Below are 19,860 nucleotides of genomic sequence, written 5' to 3'. Positions count from 1 at the left end.
TCCTATCTAACCGACTCTCTCCCTATCTAAACCACTCCTTCTCCCTATCTAAACATCTACCTCCTCTCTCCTATCTAAACCGACTCCTCTCTCCCTATCTAAACCGACTCCTCTCTATCTAAACGCCCTCTCCTATCCTCTCCCTATCTAAACCGACTCCTCTCTCCCTATCTAAACTGACTCCTCTCTCCCTATCTAAACTGACTCCTCTCTCCCTATCTAAACCGACTCCTCTCTCCCTATCTAAACGACTCTCTCTCCTAAACACTCTCCTATCTATCTCCCTATCTAAACCGACTCCTCTCTCTCTATCTAAACTGACTCCTCTCTCCCTATCTAAACTGACTCCTCTCTCCCTATCTAAACCGACTCCTCTCTCCCTATCTAAACTGACTCTTTCCTATATGACCACTGATTAATACAGCATTGATTTATATTGCATAATTTACTTTTGAATAATTTGTAATAATTATCACTGCAAGTATTATACCTTTGACCTAGTTTGATCTTTTTTGGTTATTCCCTTACATAGATACCTCCTGTAGTTTTCGGCCTTCTTCAGTACAACCTAAATGATGCTTCTTTTTGTCCTTTTAGACCAGATGTAATTATCAGCTCCAAGTTATGTTGCATTATATCCTTCCAAGTTTTGTACCATGTAGACTTAAGTTAATTAATTCCCATTCCTCACTTCTTTTATTGGGACTTGATACTAACTTTAGTTAAAAATTTTTCTTAAGTTGCATGAAGAGATTACTCTTGACTTAAGCTTTGACAAAAAAATCAAAATTTTTGTTTCGAGAAATCAGGACCTCGGCCTTGTATAAGTTGCCTTCTTTCAATGGACTCCATTTCTAGTTTTAGCACTCCTCTCTTTCCATACCCCTATTTTGAACCCTAAGGTTTGGGCCTAAGTCCCTAGGGATTTACATACTATTTTTGATCCCCAGCATTAAAGTGTGAAAGCTTCCCCATCAATGTGTCCCTCAGCATTATAAAAAATACCCTCATCAAATATGTCCCGTTCTCCCCCATCCCCCCTCCTTCTGTACCGACATGTGCAAATGATTACAGAACACAGTTCTTGATAGGTGGCTGAAAATTTCAAATTATATTACTATAAATCATAGGCGTCAAACGCAAGGAAGATCAAGTACAAAGCCATCAACATGGTTGATCTTTGGCTGACGATACGATGGGAGGGGAGAGAACTGGGGGTCGAAGCACCCGCTAATCATGATACTAATCAGCTATGAGTAATCAATTATGCTCGATCAGTAATTGTAAACATACTTGTGTTTTTATGCCGTTTTCTTCCTCCATTGATCCGTAACTCAAAGTTTTGATTATATTTATGTGTCTGCATGTCGTTTGTTTAACTGATGCCTACATTGATAAACGTAACGATGCCCGACTCAGGGAAAAAAACTCGTGTGATCTTTTATTTTCTTTAATAAGCCTTTATGGTGGGAAAGTAGATGTGATTAGTCGGTGTAAGTCGTTAGACAAATTGAATAAAATACTGCTAACTTGTCCAAGACTGTCGTTTCTTTGTCTTAGAATTTTTATTGGCAAGTTCTACTTATCGAATCTTGTTGATCTGAGGCCAAAGTTTTGAGTAAGAAATATATATTTTAGAGATAGCTATAACTATTGTTGGGTTATTTATAGATATTTCGGGTTGTGGAAGTTCGGTGTATATTCCTAAGCTGATAGTCAGTTCACAATTCAAATTATTTCAAAAGTCTAGCCATATTTCAAATTTGCAATAGTCAATAAACTGGTATAACTTAAATATATACTGTCCAGCTAACCTTGACGTAATTTTCAGTTTTCTTACTTTCAATGTAATAAAAAAAGTCCTTTAATTCCATATCATTGAGGAAAACTGTTATATGCAATAGATTAACTTCCATAAAGCCAGAAATCTTAAGGTTGTAAAATCTTTTTAGAAAGTTTCTCTCATGTTTATTTATTTCTTTATTTTGTCATTTGCCTTATAAAAACTTGGATGAATGCAAGGGGGAGGGGGATTCGGAATGGAAGGGGGAGGGGGTTAGGAATGGAAGGGGGGAGGGTAGGAATGGAACGGGGGTTAGGAATGGAGGAGGGGCGGGGGGTTAGGAGTGTACTGTTTAGAATTTAAAGAAAAAAAATCTTAATTTGTTAGTTGGCAGTAATGAGCTGTATAAAAAAAAGTAATTTTGTACAATTTGGTTCATGTTTTTATTGTTCATTATCAGCTTTTAAGAAATAGACCTTTCCTTTGAACATATTTCTACTGAGAAAAAAACAGTTTCACACATTTGTGTCACCATCTTGATGCCGTAGTGCCCACCTCTGTGTAAAGACCACCTGCTCAATAAGACCAATTTTCTAGGGTCCCAAAATGACCAATTTCAACACAAATCAACCTGTGTAGAGAGACCACCTGGCTTTAAAGACCATTTTGCCTCTGTCCCTTGGGTGATCTTTATAGACATGTTTGACTGCATATAAAACAAGTTTCAAATTTTCAAAAATTTGAAACAGGTGAATTTTTATTTGGCAAATACACTGATGTCAACTGGTACTATGTTCAGGAATCTTACGTCGAGTTTTATGAGATTTTAACATTGATATGGTTAATATTTAATGACGCTTTATATCGTTTATTTGCAATTTTCTAGCTGTATATGAAAGAGCAAACCATTTATATATTTAAGTCCTAATAAAATCATTTTGTGTATTTATTCAGCGAAGACTTTTTCACTGTCTTGATTATGTAATTAAGTTGGTCCGGTGTCGGCCGAGCTGTCGTTATATTAATCAGCCTTCGTATCAGTGTGTATATTTTAGTTTTAACCAAGTGAGTAATATGTTCACTGCTGAAGGGTATACGGTAAGATTAATTAGGCCTCTCTGACAGCCCTACAGTCATACCTGTGCAGGTGTGGAGATAGCTCATTTGCATAACTGATTTATAGACTTATCAGGAATAAACGTCAATATCGTCACAGGTAAATAAAATGCCCTCACTCCCTTGGTCAGTAAAATGCCTCAGGTGGTCACTTTGTCAAACTTACGGATGAATTAAGCTTTTCTTTTAAAGAAATTTTGATGATTACTCACTTGACCTGATAAGTAGGGACAAAAGTTTTGTTTTTCTTTAAAAGATATTCTTACAATGCTCATTTGTAAGAAATTTTTACAATAATTGTTGGTTTTGAATGCTAAAAAGAAATCGTGTATATTATCAAAGAGTAAATTGGAGATATTTGATAGTTTTAAATTTTACACTTTAAATGAAGTTGAGAAAAAAATATCAACTTAATGAAAACTGATTATGTCCATAATGGTCTGCTATTATCATTTGATCGTTTCAATATATAAGGAAATAAATGATATCAAATAATTATATGGATATCTTATCTGCAATAAATTGATCAATTATTTTTTTTCAATTTTATTTTTCCCTTGGCATTGGGTGATATATGTTTTACGATAAGGTTCATAAATTTGTGTTTACACCTCATACCAAGTCCATAAATGTTTTCTTCCCCTTGAAGGTCTTTTTCGCACTTAATCAAACAGAAAAAAATGACAAATTCTGTCAGAAAAATATTTGAAGACTTGTGTACACCTGATGTTAGGATAGACTAATTTGTTATTGCCCTGTTTGGGTGAATCAGTGTTCCGACCGATTTGAATAATAAATTCATTAATGCCAGCAGATAGATTAGTGTCATGTTAGGTGGAACATCGACCAAGCAAGCAATATATATATATATATGTGTCCTGGACTGGCCTTTGTTCAACCTTTGACCCCTCACCTTTACTGTTTAGTATTAATGCGTAATTTCATATTGAATGAATTTGTTACAATTTATTAGAAGTGACATTTTATTCAAACAGTATCTCTTACCATGTTTAGCCTGGGAAAGATTATGCTCGATGAAATAATTATATTCCGCACATGTAATAAATTCGAAAAGCTGATGGTTGCTTTCTCAAGGTCAGCTAGAGAGGGACCAACTTAAATTTATTTGTATTGCAAAGATATGTATAAGATAAAAGGATCTATTGAATCTATAGATGTAGAAATAAAAATACCTCAGGCAAGTAGAATGATTGGAAACAAAAAAAAAATATATAATGAAGTGATTACATATCTCCTGATTAATATATACCAGTTTTGTTATTATAACTGAATTACTACAGTGCAAGATTGTCAAGCATTCCAGATTTAAATCATTGTGAAAATGATTTGGTCTAAAATCACCATCTTGTGTCAAAATTTATTTTAATTTAAGCCTTTTATTTTTCAGGTCAGATGAAATGGAGATGGTGATGGCGGACCTGGAGCGTGCCAATGAGGTAACTTTTATTACCTTCATCACAAAAGAGATCTGTTTTTGTTTCTTCTATATCACTGTTTCATTGTTAGAATATGAAACAGATTTCATTTTCATGTCCTTTATCTTTACTTAGGTGAATTTATAAAATATTCATTCTTAGGTCAAGGATAAAGGTTTTCCTACGTCAAGGATAAATATTTTCCTACTTCAGTTACATGTTAAGAAAAGTATTAAGTTCTGAATAATTGATACAAATTTTGAGAGAGAAAAAAACTGCTCAATCGCAAAAAGTTAATAAAAAAAACACAAACAAAAAAACGTGAAAATAACTGGAATAAAAGAATTAAGATCGTTAACTAGTGTTCTAAACCTTCAAATTAACATTGACTAAGGGATGTAACCATCAGATGTAAAATATGTTTAAGTAGCATGCGACCTTAAGGGAAATAATTAAAAGTAAAACCAATGCATTATTGCATTCAACTAAAGGTAATGGAAATATGACGTATCCATGGTAGGGGCCACCAAAATGTGATGTATGTACATGGTAGAGGCCACCAAATATGATATATACATGGTAGGAGCCACCAAATATGATATATACATGGTGGGGGCCACCAAAATGTGATATATACACATGGTAGGGGCCACCAAATATGATATATACATGGTGGGGGCCACCAAAATGTAATGTATACATGGTAAGGGCCACCAAATGTAATGTATACATGGTAAGGGCAAGCAAAATGTGATGTATACATGGTAGGGGCCTCCAAAATGTGATGTATACATGGAAGGGGCCACCGAAATGTAATGTATACATGGTAGGGGCCATCAAAATGTAATGTATGTACATGGTAGGGGCAACCAAAATGTGATATATACATGGTAGGGGCCATCAAAATGTGATATATACATGGTAGGGACAGCCAAAATGTGATGTATACATGGTAGGGGCCATCAAAATGTAATGTGTGTACATGGTAGGGGCAACCAAAATGTGACATATACATCGTAGGGGCTGCCAAAATGTAATGTATACATGGTAGGGCCATCAAAATGTAATGTATGGACATGGTAGGGGCAACCAAAATGTGATATATACATTGTAGGGGCCATCAAAATGTGATATATACATTGTAGAGGCCACCAAAATGTGATGTATACATGGTAGGGGCCACCAAAATGTGATGTATACATGGTAGGGGCCAGCATGTGGTGACATATTAAGAACTCATTGCAGGGCCAGCTGCTGAAATATACATGTATATATACTTTATGATATGTTATTATTGATCAGTTATTGATCGTGTGAGGCCCAGTCAGATCAATAATCTATTGATTGCCGTTGTTTATGGAGTTTGATACTTGACTAGGGAAGTCTTGTCTCGCACACAATATAACCCACTCATCCAGTGTGATCAGTGAATACATATATGGCGAGAGGTTTTGTTGCCATTATGGGACAATGCAAGATTTCATTATTTTCACTTCGTTGTCTCTGTTGTATTATGCAAATACCACTACATGATTTTTATAACTCGTCGACTCTGAAGTTAACTGTTGCTGTCTGTTGTTTATAGCGAGCAGCAGCAACGGAACGACAGGTAGAGCAATTACAGCAACAACTGACGAAAGCAGTGGCGCGTGACCAGACAAGTGCGGCCGAGAGCGTGGCCTCGCCCAATGTAGAACAGGCCATGGACATCCTTCAGCGCTCAAGTCTTGAGGTGGAACTCGCCGCTAAGGAGAAGGAGGTTGGTTTTCAGAAATCATCCCTGCTGTATTTCCTCGATAAAGCACCAATCATATGTTTTTTGCAGCCATGGATGTTTATTGAGTTTACTAATGTATTGATCAATAAACAACTCATTCTTTATGTATAAACCACCTGTGGAACATGTAATGAGTTAGCGAAGCACAAGTTGAATTTTTTTTTTAAAGTTCGGTCAAATAAGGTAATCAAAAGAGAGCTTAGTTGGAATTTATCAAATGAAAGATGATGTTACAAGTACATATATGTATATGTAAGCATTATATTGTTACAGATTTCTCAGTTAGTGGATGATGTTCAGCGACTGCAAGCATCACTAAACAAACTGAGGGAGTCCTCTGCCAATCAGGTGAGTACATTGATGTCATGTGATAGTAAGATAGCCAATCAGGCGAGTAAACTGATGTCATGTGATGATAACATATGAGTAATTACTGCAAATAGGCAAAAATTATAAAGAAAGTGCTTTTAAAGTAGAAAGAACAGTTAAGCTCATGTGTAGCTTTAATAAAAAGTTTGCTATGAAAAAAAAAAAAAAATAGCAGTTCACCCTTCCTACCTACATGAACAAAATTTGGAAATCCTCACGCAAATTTATCTTTTGAAAGCTAGGACATTAAAAAGAATGAAACAAAATGTGTAAAATATGTCACAGAGAATGACAAAGTATGTGATGGCTTGGCTTGTAGATGTAGCATCATTACAGCGATACCTTAGGGCTGAGGTTTGGTGACTTAAAGATGGTAACACTGTTATATAACGACACTAGTAGCTCAGTGGCAGGCGAGAAGGTTTGGTGACGAACCCCGATATACGTAAAGCCTCGTATCAATTCTGTTTTTAATCAGGCGAGAAGAATTTCCCCTGATAAAATGTTTTATTGTATTTGTAATGTAAGTTGATCTGAGGAGGAGGGGGAATCAATGATATCTAGTATTGATTTCCGAGTCCTGTCGAACAAACGACTCCCTATTGAAAACTTCATTGATTTCTGATGCAGGCTTTGTTGGCAAGTGAGCGGTTGCCATGGCAACGAGATGAATGGCAATCAATTATTGACAGCTGTTGCCGTGCCAATGCATCAGTCGATTCGGCAAATCAATAATATCTGCTCAGCGCCATAGATTACCAGGATTATTTTTAATTGATTTTTATATTCTTTCCGACTCATCTATAAATCCTGAATTATATGTCAAATTTATTGATTTTAAAGTACAAATTACATAACTGTACATAATCTATATGGTTAAAACAGATAGCTGTCCTTATATCGTTACTGTATATGGAAGAAATCGTTATTTTGATAAGAGAACATATTAAACTTATCATATTACTAATCAATATGATAGTAATGTTTATTGCTTTCAATGTTTTAACAAATAGCAATCAAAAACCTGTTTCTTTTTTCATCGGGGAGATTTTTGAAAATTATTTGATTTATATTATATGCGACTTATAAGCACACCAAAGATTAAGTGCAATGTATTCAATTGTCTTTAAAAGCTGAGAAATCATTTGAGTATTGCTATAGTTGTGATGCACGATGTTTTATCTGGCAAGACTGAGAGAGATAACAGCTATAGGCTACTACTGCTACCGCAGGGTGACAAAGTCGTCGTAGCTCTTACAAGTCAGGTGGAGATCCCTTAGGACCGTGTGCTGTTCACAAACCAAAATGGCCGTAAAAACGTACATTTGCAATCTCAAAATCTCTCAAATTAGATTGGATAGCAGTAGAATATCTCCAAGCCTAGTGCTTTTTTAGTTTTCGTTTAAGCTTCAGTTAAAATGGCAGCAGTCAAACTCTCGTTAGCATTAATCATTTGTCAACATCATGCATACACCTGCGTAATATGGCACGCATGTGTAAAAACACAAGTCACACACTTATAAAATCTTCAAAAATATTTTAAAAATTTGCTTCTCGTGAAAAACATCTGCAAATAGTAGACTTTATTTGTAATTAATTAATTGAAAGAAGAACATTTAATTGATGGTAGATGGATGATTGTTTACGGAATGTATTTATTTTAATAACATTTTGTTTACAGGTGTCAAAGTTGGAAGAGGAGCTTACACAGAAGAATGAAGCTTTCCGAGTGTTGGAGGAGAAAATGAGGTCACAAGGGGACTACGAGGAGGTCAAACGTGAACTCCTGTACGTACACCATAAAAAACCACTCTTACCCTATTTCCACTACCATTAGTCTTTACCATATTCCTATAACCCACGATACATATGGTATTTGATCCAATACATGCCTCCATCCCTACAAGTGCTGTTCTCTCTTTCTGAGGCCTCGTTTTCACTGACCTACAATTAAATGCAGGCTGAAAGTATGAAAACCAATGTTTCTTTTTCTTATTTCTTTTGTAAATTTGGTTCTATTCGGCTCTTATTCTTTCAATTTTTTTAAGCGACCTGGGTGCTTATTACTATTAGGTCGAATACGGTAACTAATTTTTTAGTTTGTGCTATTTAGAATATAGGAATTTTCACCTTACAATACACAGTAAGTAAAAAAAAATCTGAATTTTAGAAAAAAAATCTTATGGTATTACTGTTCTCCGAAAGCAACTGAAAAATCTAAGAGGCACAAAAATATACCAAATATTCTTAATGCAGACATGTTTCAGTTTATTGGTAATGTTAAGACATAAAATGCAAATTTAATGGTAATGAGAGTCATTTTAATGGCAAAGATGTAACTTCTAAAACTTCATCTGTGAATGTCTTTTGCCAAAATTTAAATCTAAAAAGATATATATTGTTTTAGGTTTTCTATTTATGAAATAGCTTAGATTATAAATGAAAAATTTTAAAGCGCTGGTATTTGTAACCCTTATGTTAATGTAAAGAATTATGAATTTTTTTTATAAATCTCTGCTGTTATTCCTCCCCAACAGAGTTCTCAAATCGATCGAGTTTTCCCAGTCAACTGAGGAGTCTGGGGAGGACAAGTCCAAATCCCTGGAGATGCTTCTATTGGAGAAAAACAAGAGTCTCCAGTCGGAAAACACGACCATAAAGTTAGCCAAGAGCGAAGTGTCAGGTTGGTTATCTCCCTTTACTAGAGGTTGGAACATGGATCACTCGTATGCCACTTGTAGAAATATTTTTCAATGCTTTTAATAGATTGACATTTTACTCAGTGATATGGATTTTTTGTAAAAAAAAACTGTTTAAATATGTGTTGAGCACTTTCTAAATTTTTCAAAGGTCAAGTTATATTTTATATTGAAAAATGATTATTAAAAAATTATAAAAAAAATATTAAAATATCGAAATTCTATAGTGTCAAGTTTTAGTGCAATGTCTTTAATATACAGTGGCATATGTGTAATCCATGCTAATTATAACAGGTTTAGAACCAAATAAAGGATTTCTCTTTTTTTCCTCACATTTCTTTTAACAAACTTGGTGGAAATAACAAATGTGATAAGAAACAGCATGTGTGATTCTGAAGTGAAAACAGGTTGTTTTTTTTTATTAGTGAAATAATTAAAACACTTTTTCACTCACTTTTTGTTCACTAATGAGGTCATATTGAATCAGTTTACTAACATTTTGTTGAGTTGCAATCACTAAATAAGCACATCACCCTTTCTGATCCCTCATTCTAATTCTTCTTCAAAGATTCATTTTAAAAATCATGTCATTTTAACCATCTCTTTTTTGGCCAAACCATGAAGCCCCCCCATCTGGAGCCTCAATGAAGTTTCCTTCTGATTGGCCTCATTGGTTTCGACCTTTTGAGCTACAATGGAATGATCTTTCTATCTGAGTCTCCTTTAACTCGCTCATCCCTGAAAATTCATAATGAACTATTCCAATTTTTTAATTGGAAGAGTTCAAATGTATCTTCAGGGGTGACTGAGTTAAACAAATGGTCACAAAGGAGATTAATGCATGATGTATCTCTCAGCTTATGTGGAATATGTTCCCCATTATCAACAAAGAATTTTCTTTCTTTGGCCTGAACATGGTAGAATGTTCCACAGCTCCTTTGCATTTGTCCTCTTTAGGGACTCCATAGAGGACCCACAAGAGGTGACCTATTTGCGTCTGACTGGAGTAACCCCTTATGGGGCCCCAGAACTCCCCTGCCTTGCTAAGAAAGGTGCAGAGTGTCATGAAAGGCATTTGATCAATTCGGGAACAAACCAAACCCCTGTGAAAAAAATCAACAGTGATTGAACATTTTGGCTTCTACAGAAACACAAAATACAAATAAGACAATGCCCTCCAATAACTGCATTGAAGCAGTATGCTGGCTGCCTGCATGTTTGTATTACCCTTCTAACAAGGCAAACTGACAACAGTGCTTTCATGTACATCTCACCTTCCTTACAGGCGATTCCACCCCCGCTCTCTCCGAAAATGCCGAAGCATTCGCGTCAATGTTGGGCGAAGAAATTGCAGCAACGTACCAGCAACAGAAGGATCAACAGCGGGAGCAGTCGCAGCAACAGGAAGCAGTCTCCCGGATATCAACCCCATCAACGCCCTCTAGTGGCGGCGGGGCAGAGTCTGAAAAATCCTCGCCAAAACGAACTTTTGAAAGAGTACCCAGCATTCCAAGTTCAGATGTGTCACAAATTCCTCCACCATCGCCACAATTCTTCCCGTTTGGAAATGGGCCTTTAATATCAAACTACGGGCTAGGCGGCATAGTGAAATCAGAGCCCAATAACTCACAGGGCCTAGACACTTCTCTTGTAGCAAAGACAATCCGTGAACTTTTAAGCATACATAATATAGGTCAGCGCCTATTCGCCAAACATGTGTTAGGGCTTTCACAGGGCACGGTCAGCGAACTGCTGTCCAAACCCAAGTCTTGGGACAAACTGACCGAGAAGGGACGAGAGTCCTATAGGAAGATGTATCAGTGGGCAACAGATGACCGCAACATTCTAAGTCTGAAGGCGATCTCACCAAAGAAAAGTGAGTTGTTTTCTTTTCTGCATGTTCCTTTATAGAAAGCAGACTTAAATGTCAATTGTCTAAATGCTTGCATTTGGTAAAAATCATTTCTTAGAGAAATACTTTTAAGATGATTTTAAGCATATTTTAACCAGAATTTCATGTACAAAAGATGTTTTGGGTAACATTTGGATGCTTTGAAATCATTTATTTTAAAACTTGTAAAATTCTATGGTTTTACAAAAGTTTAAAATTAAGCAAATACTTATCTGTCCTTTTAGTTTCTTTGTTTAAATTTAATGTACTTGATGACATTTAGGATTCAAAATATTTTGTTTTGCATCAATTGATTTACAATATAAGAATCAAATTGTAAGTATTGCATGTCTATTACTGTGACTGATGTTGTACTGCCGAGTTTACTGCCCGCTGTTTGCTGCCTCTCCAAATATGTAATCATGTAATGTGACATTTTATGGTCACCTGGTGCTATCTAATGCTCTCATGGATGTCCAATATCACATGATGCCTTTGGAAGTAACATGTGCAAGTCAAGATCACATGATGCCTTCAGAGGTCACATGTGAGACTCAAGGTCACATGCTGATTTTGAAGGTCACATGTGAGACTCAAGGTCAGATGATAACGTTAGAGATCACATGTGAGACTCAAGGTCATGTGATGTCTTTGAAGGTCACATGTGAGACTCAAGGTCATTTGCTGATTTTGAAGGTCACTGGTGAATTTCAAAGTCCCTCGATGCCATGGTGATGGGTTACAAATCCACTTGGTGTGCCTGGTTACCGTGACAATGATTTATATTGCAGCAAACAAGGCAGCAACAGCGGCAGTAACCGCAGTAACGAATGGCAGTGATGGGATTTCGTCATCAATGTTTAACTCTCTACTTCCTGGGCTGTTCACAGGCTCTCAACACCTCGTGCCTAGTGTACAGCACGATGATTCGCACACCGAGGAACGCATTGCTCAAATCCTTAATGACGCTCAAAAAGCTATGCACATGAAAAAGGCCATGGAACAGGTAAAGACATGCAATGATATAGGTCAAGATTGAGCAAATGTAGGTCATAAAGAAAAAGTAGGAAAGTGTGAGGCAGGAATGTTGGTCGAGGTGTATGTCAAATAAACTATTCCAATTATAATTGGGAAAGGTCACTTCAAAATATTATTGATCCAGACTATAGATTAATGGTAAAATGTTGGAAGTGTGTCAAACTTGTTAAATATAGGTCATTTTGGAGAAAATGGGTCAAACTTAAATTTTAGGTCAATTTACAGAATTTAAACATTTAAAAGAATATAATTGTAACATTTTGAAAATGTGTGTCCGATTCTCATTACAGTATTTAGATGTTTTAGACAAAGTTAAAAAAAAAAAAAAAAATTAATTATATTCTAAGAAAGAAAAAAATCCATGTTAATGTATGTTTATTTAGCAGTGAATTTTTGTTAGCTGAAAAAAACTAGTCATAAATTCATGTGTATAGTGTCCCAGGGTTGACCTTCAGTTTGATTCTTTGTTTCAGCACCAAGTGGCGTCGGCTATGGCCAGTAGTATTTACCAGCAGGAAATGACACGACTCGCACAAGTCAATGACCACCAGGTGGCACTGCGAAGTCCAACTTCTGTATCTTCATCCAATCACGCCCATCACACATCACATTCACGGAAATTCAGCATTGATGGAGAGCGACATCGAGATAACGCCGAAAATTCTGTGTCCTCCAAAGAAATGGTCGAGCGTATTTACAGACAGGAACTTCTTAAGCTTGCTAAGGCTGCAGAGAGCGCAGGGAATCTGGCGGCTAGCTCAATGTACCAACAGGAGCTGGCAAGACTCGCTGTCAACGCGCAGAAGGAAGATCAGGAGCCGGGTGAAATACGACGCTCACACAGTTCACCAGAAAACCCAACAGTAAAAACGGAGCCGCCAGATAGTACGTCTGATGATATTGGATCTCAGTTTAATGGTTTTCAGTCCAATGGACCGATTGATCTGAGTAAGCATAGTAATTCAGCGCCGACGACCCCAACCTCTGGCAGCTCCGAGAAGTCGCCCTCAGACCCATCACATCACGCTGGTAGTGCCTTTTTCTTAGTTAGACCTAAAATGAACGGTCATGAGAATGGTTTTGAAAAACCTCGATTTGGATCGTACGCCCCAGCCGAATGCATTTCACCTCTACAGCGCATGCAAAGTATTGCTAACTCTGTGATGTCACGACCCCATGTGGGCGTGTCCTCAAATAAACCCTTGAGAGCGGTGCTGCCCCCTATAACACAGGAACAGTTTGATAAGTACGGCAACATTGGTACGGAAGAATTAGTGAAGCAAGTAAAGGAGACATTAAGTCAGTATTCGATCAGTCAGCGATTGTTTGGGGAGAGTGTGCTAGGCCTGTCACAGGGATCGGTTAGTGATCTCCTCGCACGCCCAAAGCCTTGGCACATGCTTACGCAAAAAGGGAGAGAACCCTTCATCAGAATGCAGATTTTTCTAGAGGATACAGAGGCGATTCCAAAGCTGGTGGCGTCGCAGTATCACATCCCGCCAGAGAAGCTGATGAGATCGGCCAATCCTCGGGCCCCTGGGGAACAATGTAGGTCCTACTGTTTGTTTTGAACGTTTTGTTATTTGTTTACTTGTTTGAATTTCATGAAAATCTTAAAATAAAAATATATATATAAATTCAAGAGTCTATAAAGAATCTCAAATTCAAAAGTCAATGATTTTGATATAGTTCTATATAAGCTTAACTGGTTAAAATCAATATCATTATTTCTAATTAGAAATTATCTTGTACTCATGAGAATGGTATTACATAATGTTGTACTCATATGAAAGTAACAAAAGGCCGTCTACTTGGAGGAGGAATGTTTGGTCAAGTGGTCAGTTAACTGACCGATGTAGAGGTGAAACTCACCTGACTCCATCTTTTGTATTTCACCTCAGGTCAGCATTGATATTGCCGACACTTTTAATGGTAACAAACAAGGATAAGAATAACCGTTAGGCTTTCAGTGTTTGTGTTGAGAAAAATTTCACTTATTTTTCGTGTTTAAATTGACGAAATACAAGAAGAGATCCACTAGGAACTGATCATATTTAGTTCTGTGTTGTACAAACAATGGAGGCCGACGATTCCTTTTCCAAGTGATAACTAGACTTACAGCTCAAGTAAGCATCTAACAAGCATGATGCTAACACAGCAAGCCAATGTACTGCGCTGTGGACTAAAAGGGGAGATAACTCTCTAATTAGGGTTCAGCTGACTAAGGTGGGGATAACTCTCTTAGGGCAAGACTAGGTGGGAAGCAACACAGCAAGCCAATGTACTGCACTGTGGACTAAAAGGGGAGATAACTCTCTAATTAGGGTTCAGCTGACTAAGGTGGGGATAACTCTCTTAGGGCAAGACTAGGTGGGAAGCAACACAGCAAGCCAATGTACTGCACTGTGGACTAAAAGGGGAGATAACTCTCTAATTAGGGTTCAGCTGACTAAGGTGGGGATAACTCTCTTAGGGCAAGACTAGGTGGGAAGCAACACAGCAAGCCAATGTACTGCGCTGTGGACTAAAAGGGGAGATAACTCTCTAATTAGGGTTCAGCTGACTAAGGTGGGGATAACTCTCTTAGGGCAAGACTAGGTGGGAAGCAACACAGCAAGTCAATGTACTGCGCTGTGGACTAAAAGGGGAGATAACTCTCTAATTAGGGTTCAGCTGACTAAGGTGGGGATAACTCTCTTAGGGCAAGACTAGGTGGGAAGCAACACAGCAAGTCAATGTACCGCGCTGTGGACTAAAAGGGGAGATAACTCTCTAATTAGGGTTCAGCTGACTAAGGTGGGGATAACTCTCTTAGGGCAAGACTAGGTGGGAAGCAACACAGCAAGTCAATGAACTGCACTGTGGATTAAAAGAGGAGTTAACTCTAATTAACACAGCAAGCCGTGGTACGGAGCTGTGTCTATAAAGGGGAGATAACTTTCTTAAAATCTTATTGAATTGAATTGAGACAAGAAGTAATGGAATAACAATTTTTTTCAGTTTGAAAATCAATAAGAAAAAAGTTAAATAAATTTCATTAATATGCTTGTATATTGGTACCAGAAGCCACTAGTTGTTAATGTAGTCTATAATGATACGAAATTTTCAGAAATAAGTCTATGAATGTTTTATGAAACTTATAAAATGATCAGGTGAATGTGATTAAATTTGGTGTAGGGGACATAACTCTTTATTGCTTGCTATTTTACCTGGACATTCTATTATTTTTTGACCTGTAATGTACCTGGAAGTATTCTGTCCAAACATGTAAGGAAACTAAATGAATATATATTTTTAATTTCCCCAAAAAATATATATTTCAGCCTTTTTCAAAATTTTGCATTTTCATCTCTGGATTATATTCAGGAATAAAAATGTGAACATGTAGAAATGTGATATCTGTGTGAGAAGGGGGATAACTCACTATTCAGATAGGATTTATTGTTTAAGTGGAAATAGGCGTTGTTTTATCTAGACCTGTTATTTCAGTGCTAACAAAAGAAGGACACTTTTCATTTTTATTCTGGAAGCATTAAGTTTTTTTTTATCTATTTAATATCTTTAATCGTCTTTAATTAGTCTTAGATATCTGTAGACTTCAATTTTATTGTGATCTCTGATAACATTTAGTAAGTTAAGTAAAAAATATATTTTAGTGATGTTATTCAATTTAGGTGTAATAAAGAAGAAAGGGAGCTAAATGTTAATGTAAGAAAGGGGAATAACTCTCTATATCTGCTCATGTAATACGGCCGGTTTTCCTAACAGCTTTGTCTAGAAATCTCTGACGTGGTTCTTTGGCCAGCGATCAGCGCGTGTACCAAAAGTAACGTGCCTCTAATCCAATATATATAACGATGTGCATGTCCTATTAAACAAAAATGCATTTCTATCTATGTATATATACCTATTTATCCACATATCGTAACAAGATGGAGGATGGATGCATGGCAGACGGCGCCCTTTAACCCCAGGCCTATATTTATATATCATATACTCTCCTGTATGCAATGTCCCGTGCCCCCATTGAATGCCAACCTATACTAATACTTACCTGCCCTCGTGGCTAAAGAAACGTCGGATCACGTGCCAGTAAACGATGACGGGTCACAATGATTACATTACCATACTTTGGAAAACGCCCCCAAAAATCATACTTCATTTATGAAATTTTATCTTTATAAGTTTATGTAACATAAAGTTGAATTTCATGAACTGGAACTCAATTCAATGAAAATTTCTTGTTTTAAATTCAGTACCCTAGAAATAGTGTTGAAAAACTTCCAGAAAATCATATACTTCATTAATGAATTTGTAAATGTACTAAATTTACATCAGTTTTCTCTATACAGTTGTGTCCATAAAGTTGAATTTCAGGAACTGGAACTTAATTTAATGCCAACACCTTATCTATAATTCAAATTATTTTGTTGGTCCTGACAAATGTTTTCAATATTATATTCACGAACACTCAAATTCCCTGTTAACAATATTCAGACAATGTTGTGCTAATGAGATTTCGCTGTAAATATTTTATAGCGTACGCTATAATCATAACAGGAAGTTATATTAAAGAAGCACACCTAATAATAGAATATAAATAAACTCTCAATCATCCTTTCATATATGTCTTCACTAATTGCCACTTTAGAATCATAAAACATAACTTATAGCAACTCAAAAAAATGTCAAAAAAATACCAACTCAAAAAATGTCAACAACAACAAAAATACCAACTCAAAAAATGTCAACAACATCAAAAATACCAACTCAAAAATTGTCAACAACAACAAAAAAAATACCACTCCAGAATTACAAAAAATTCCTTACAATAACTCCAAATATGTCAAAAAATACCAACTCCAAAAATGACAACAGCAGCAAAAAATACCAACTCCAAAAAAAGTCAACAACAACAAAAAATACCACTTCAAAATTACAAAACATACCTTACAACAACTCCAAAAATGTCAACAATAAAATACCAACTCCAAAAATGTCAACAACTTTAAAATACCAACTCCAAAAATGACAACAACAAAAAAATACCACTCCAGAATTACAAAACATACCTTTTATCAACTCCAAAAATGTCAAAACTGCCTCTTAACTTCAGAATCATAAAGCATACCTTACATCAACTCCAAAAATGTATAACTAAAAAATGTTTCCTGATTGCAACTCCATAACAAGAAATACACCTTTACATCAACTTCAGAAATGTAAATGATGCAACTCAACTACAAAACATTAATCAATGCCATTTAATCTTCAATTGTGACTCGCATCTCAGAAATCAACATCTAAAATCTAAAATATCTAACTAATTTACTCAACTTCAGAAATGTAAATAATACCTCTAAGGTCCAGTTTTGTTCATTAAATATAAACATTACTTTAGAACCATCACTAATGACTAATTAAATCATAAAATCACCACTCCAAAAATCTTATGATGCTACACTACTCCAGAATTCTCAATTCATAAATTATACAGTTGTTTCATGCCTTTTCAGCCAACAGTCAAAACTCTTTCCCGAGGTGTTGAAACAGTTTATATGGTTGGTCCCAACACTGAGGGAAAGAGTTTTGACTCTTGACTGAAAAGGTGTGAAACAACTGTTTTGTTACCTGAACCACAATCTTAATTCTTCACCAGAGCTTCTGGTGAGATAGACTTTCGTCGAAAAAAAACCGGTATTTGGGTCGATCCGGCGCGCCTGTGAATATTACGTCAACAATAAACGCATGCAAACGTTCCGCCCCGGTCAACAGTCAAAATATTGACCGGTCAATAGGCGAAATTAATTCATTTACATTTATATAGAGAACAAAATGTATTGTCATGCCAAAGTGATGCAGTCAAAATATTGACCGGTCAATAGGCGAAATTACTTCATTTACATTTATATAGAGAGCCAGGTAACAAAATGTTTGTCATGCCAAAGTGATGCCATCATATAGAACTGTTCTTCACCTATTTTCACAATCAAAAACATTAACAGCTCAAATGATTTAATGCAAAACTTTAGAGGAAATGCACGACAAAAAGCCCATAAAATGTCACTTCAACCATAGGACACTCTTCAAAAAAATGTCTTTATTCAACAAGGAAATGCAAAGCACAACATTCAGAAATATACACAGCTACTAAACAAAACAGTGAAAACTATAATATGTCCTTGTAATACAGATATCATTTAACAATAAAATTCATCATTCATCAGATGCCGAGCAAAAAAAAAAAAAAGTTATATATTCATAAAAACTGATGATGCCATTACCAGTAACTTGTAACAACACATAACACTACATATTGTTTGCCAATATGGCCAGTCCAAAGCTTGGTTTGGATGGCGAATTTAACCTCATCGATCGTCTAATATTTGAACTAACCCCAGTAATGCTTCAGACTGTTCGGCTATACATATCAACCTATATTCTTAACTAATCTTTAATCCCTGTCTGCGTGTATGTAAGCCCCTCGAGTCCTACTAATGCTAACATTCGTTTAACAAACCAGTCAACCAATCCACATGGTCCTACCTTGAGTTTTTGTTTCTCCTTCACGCTAGTGTCGCCCCCGGAAAAGTCGACCCCTGTAGCCGTCGCGAGCACCCAAGTTCCTCCCGATCATCCCCTTCACCAACACCGTCACCAGTTTGCCCCAGCACACAGTTCCCCTGCCCAAATCCTTGGCCAGCACTACAACTGGGCTTCCTTCTCCTATCCATCCTCCATGTTGGAAGTCGTGGCCATGACCTCCGAGATTGACACCTTGGAATTGACCTCTAGGGTCAAGGACGTTCTGCAGTTTCACAATTTGGGCCAGAAGCTGTTTGGAGAGGCGGTGCTTGGGCTCTCTCAGGGCTCAGTTAGCGAGCTCCTGTCAAAGCCCAAACCGTGGCACATGCTCAGTATCAAGGGGCGCGAGCCTTTCATTAAAATGCATCTATGGTTGAGTGATCCGCACAATGTAGAGCGCCTCAAGCACTACCAGAACGAAATTAAAGGTACAGAACTAACGTCAAATACTAAAACGGAATTCTGCTCGGGGGTAGTTATCGTTAAATTTTTCTCTTAGTCTAGTCTGCCTTTATATGGTATAACATGAAATATTTGTGGTACTTTATTTCAGTTTTTCGTGAGCTTTTATTTTTTCATGGGTAAAAATATTTATGGTTAGTCTTCGTACTGCAGTTTTGTATTGAACAATCTCTGTTGTTTTTATACTCTTAGTTTCATAGCAATATTACAAAAACAAAATTTTCTGTGTAACGAAAATTTCATGTTATACATTGTGTATAAGGAGCAACATGACAATCGGACAGAGTAATGTTGCTTAATGTGGGAAAGTTGATAAAATAAAAAAAAGTGGTATGATAGGCAATACAAGTATCAGTGAAAACAAATATTTTTGGACTGATCGTATACAAAAAAATGAAGGTAAACATTTTAATGTATACAAAACTGTTTTGCTAAAGTAAACAAACTTTTGTTGTAAGCTATAAACTCCTTTAATGGTTAGGGATTGTAAGAAGTCTTAACCAAGGTGAAATACCTTATCCAAAAGTTTATCCAAAAGAGATTATCATTGCAATTTTGGCTTATTACAGAGTTGCCTTCCCAGTGGGTAGGTATCTATTTAGATATTGTGTGCAAAATTCACATATTTCTTTGAAAAGTATGATGTTACGTTCAGAAATACACAATAGCAACCCACATGGACAGATAACTCTGTGACATTCAAT

General features: G+C 36.3%; 1 protein-coding gene across 3 annotated transcripts in view; it reads left to right on the top strand.

Moving 5' to 3' along the window:
• The window catches only part of LOC138331600 (homeobox protein cut-like 1), a 92,421-nt gene that overhangs the window by 64,232 nt on the left and 8,329 nt on the right, over positions 1-19,860 (top strand). The window contains exons 8-16 of one of the 3 annotated variants that reach the window (XM_069279307.1): positions 4,308-4,356; positions 5,921-6,094; positions 6,386-6,460; positions 8,163-8,269; positions 9,019-9,164; positions 10,466-11,056; positions 11,863-12,077; positions 12,583-13,657; positions 18,685-19,122. In XM_069279307.1, the coding sequence (XP_069135408.1) occupies positions 4,308-4,356; positions 5,921-6,094; positions 6,386-6,460; positions 8,163-8,269; positions 9,019-9,164; positions 10,466-11,056; positions 11,863-12,077; positions 12,583-13,657; positions 18,685-19,122 (2,870 nt within the window). The remainder of the gene's footprint in view (positions 1-4,307; positions 4,357-5,920; positions 6,095-6,385; positions 6,461-8,162; positions 8,270-9,018; positions 9,165-10,465; positions 11,057-11,862; positions 12,078-12,582; positions 13,658-18,684; positions 19,123-19,860) is intronic. The other 2 variants (XM_069279308.1, XM_069279309.1) reach the window with 2 other exon arrangements.

The sequence above is a fragment of the Argopecten irradians genome, chromosome 9, assembly GCF_041381155.1.
Source record: "Argopecten irradians isolate NY chromosome 9, Ai_NY, whole genome shotgun sequence".
NCBI lineage: Eukaryota > Metazoa > Mollusca > Bivalvia > Pectinida > Pectinidae > Argopecten > Argopecten irradians.
The sequence above is the reverse complement of the archived record's forward strand: the minus strand, read 5'-3'. Positions and strand labels throughout refer to the sequence as shown.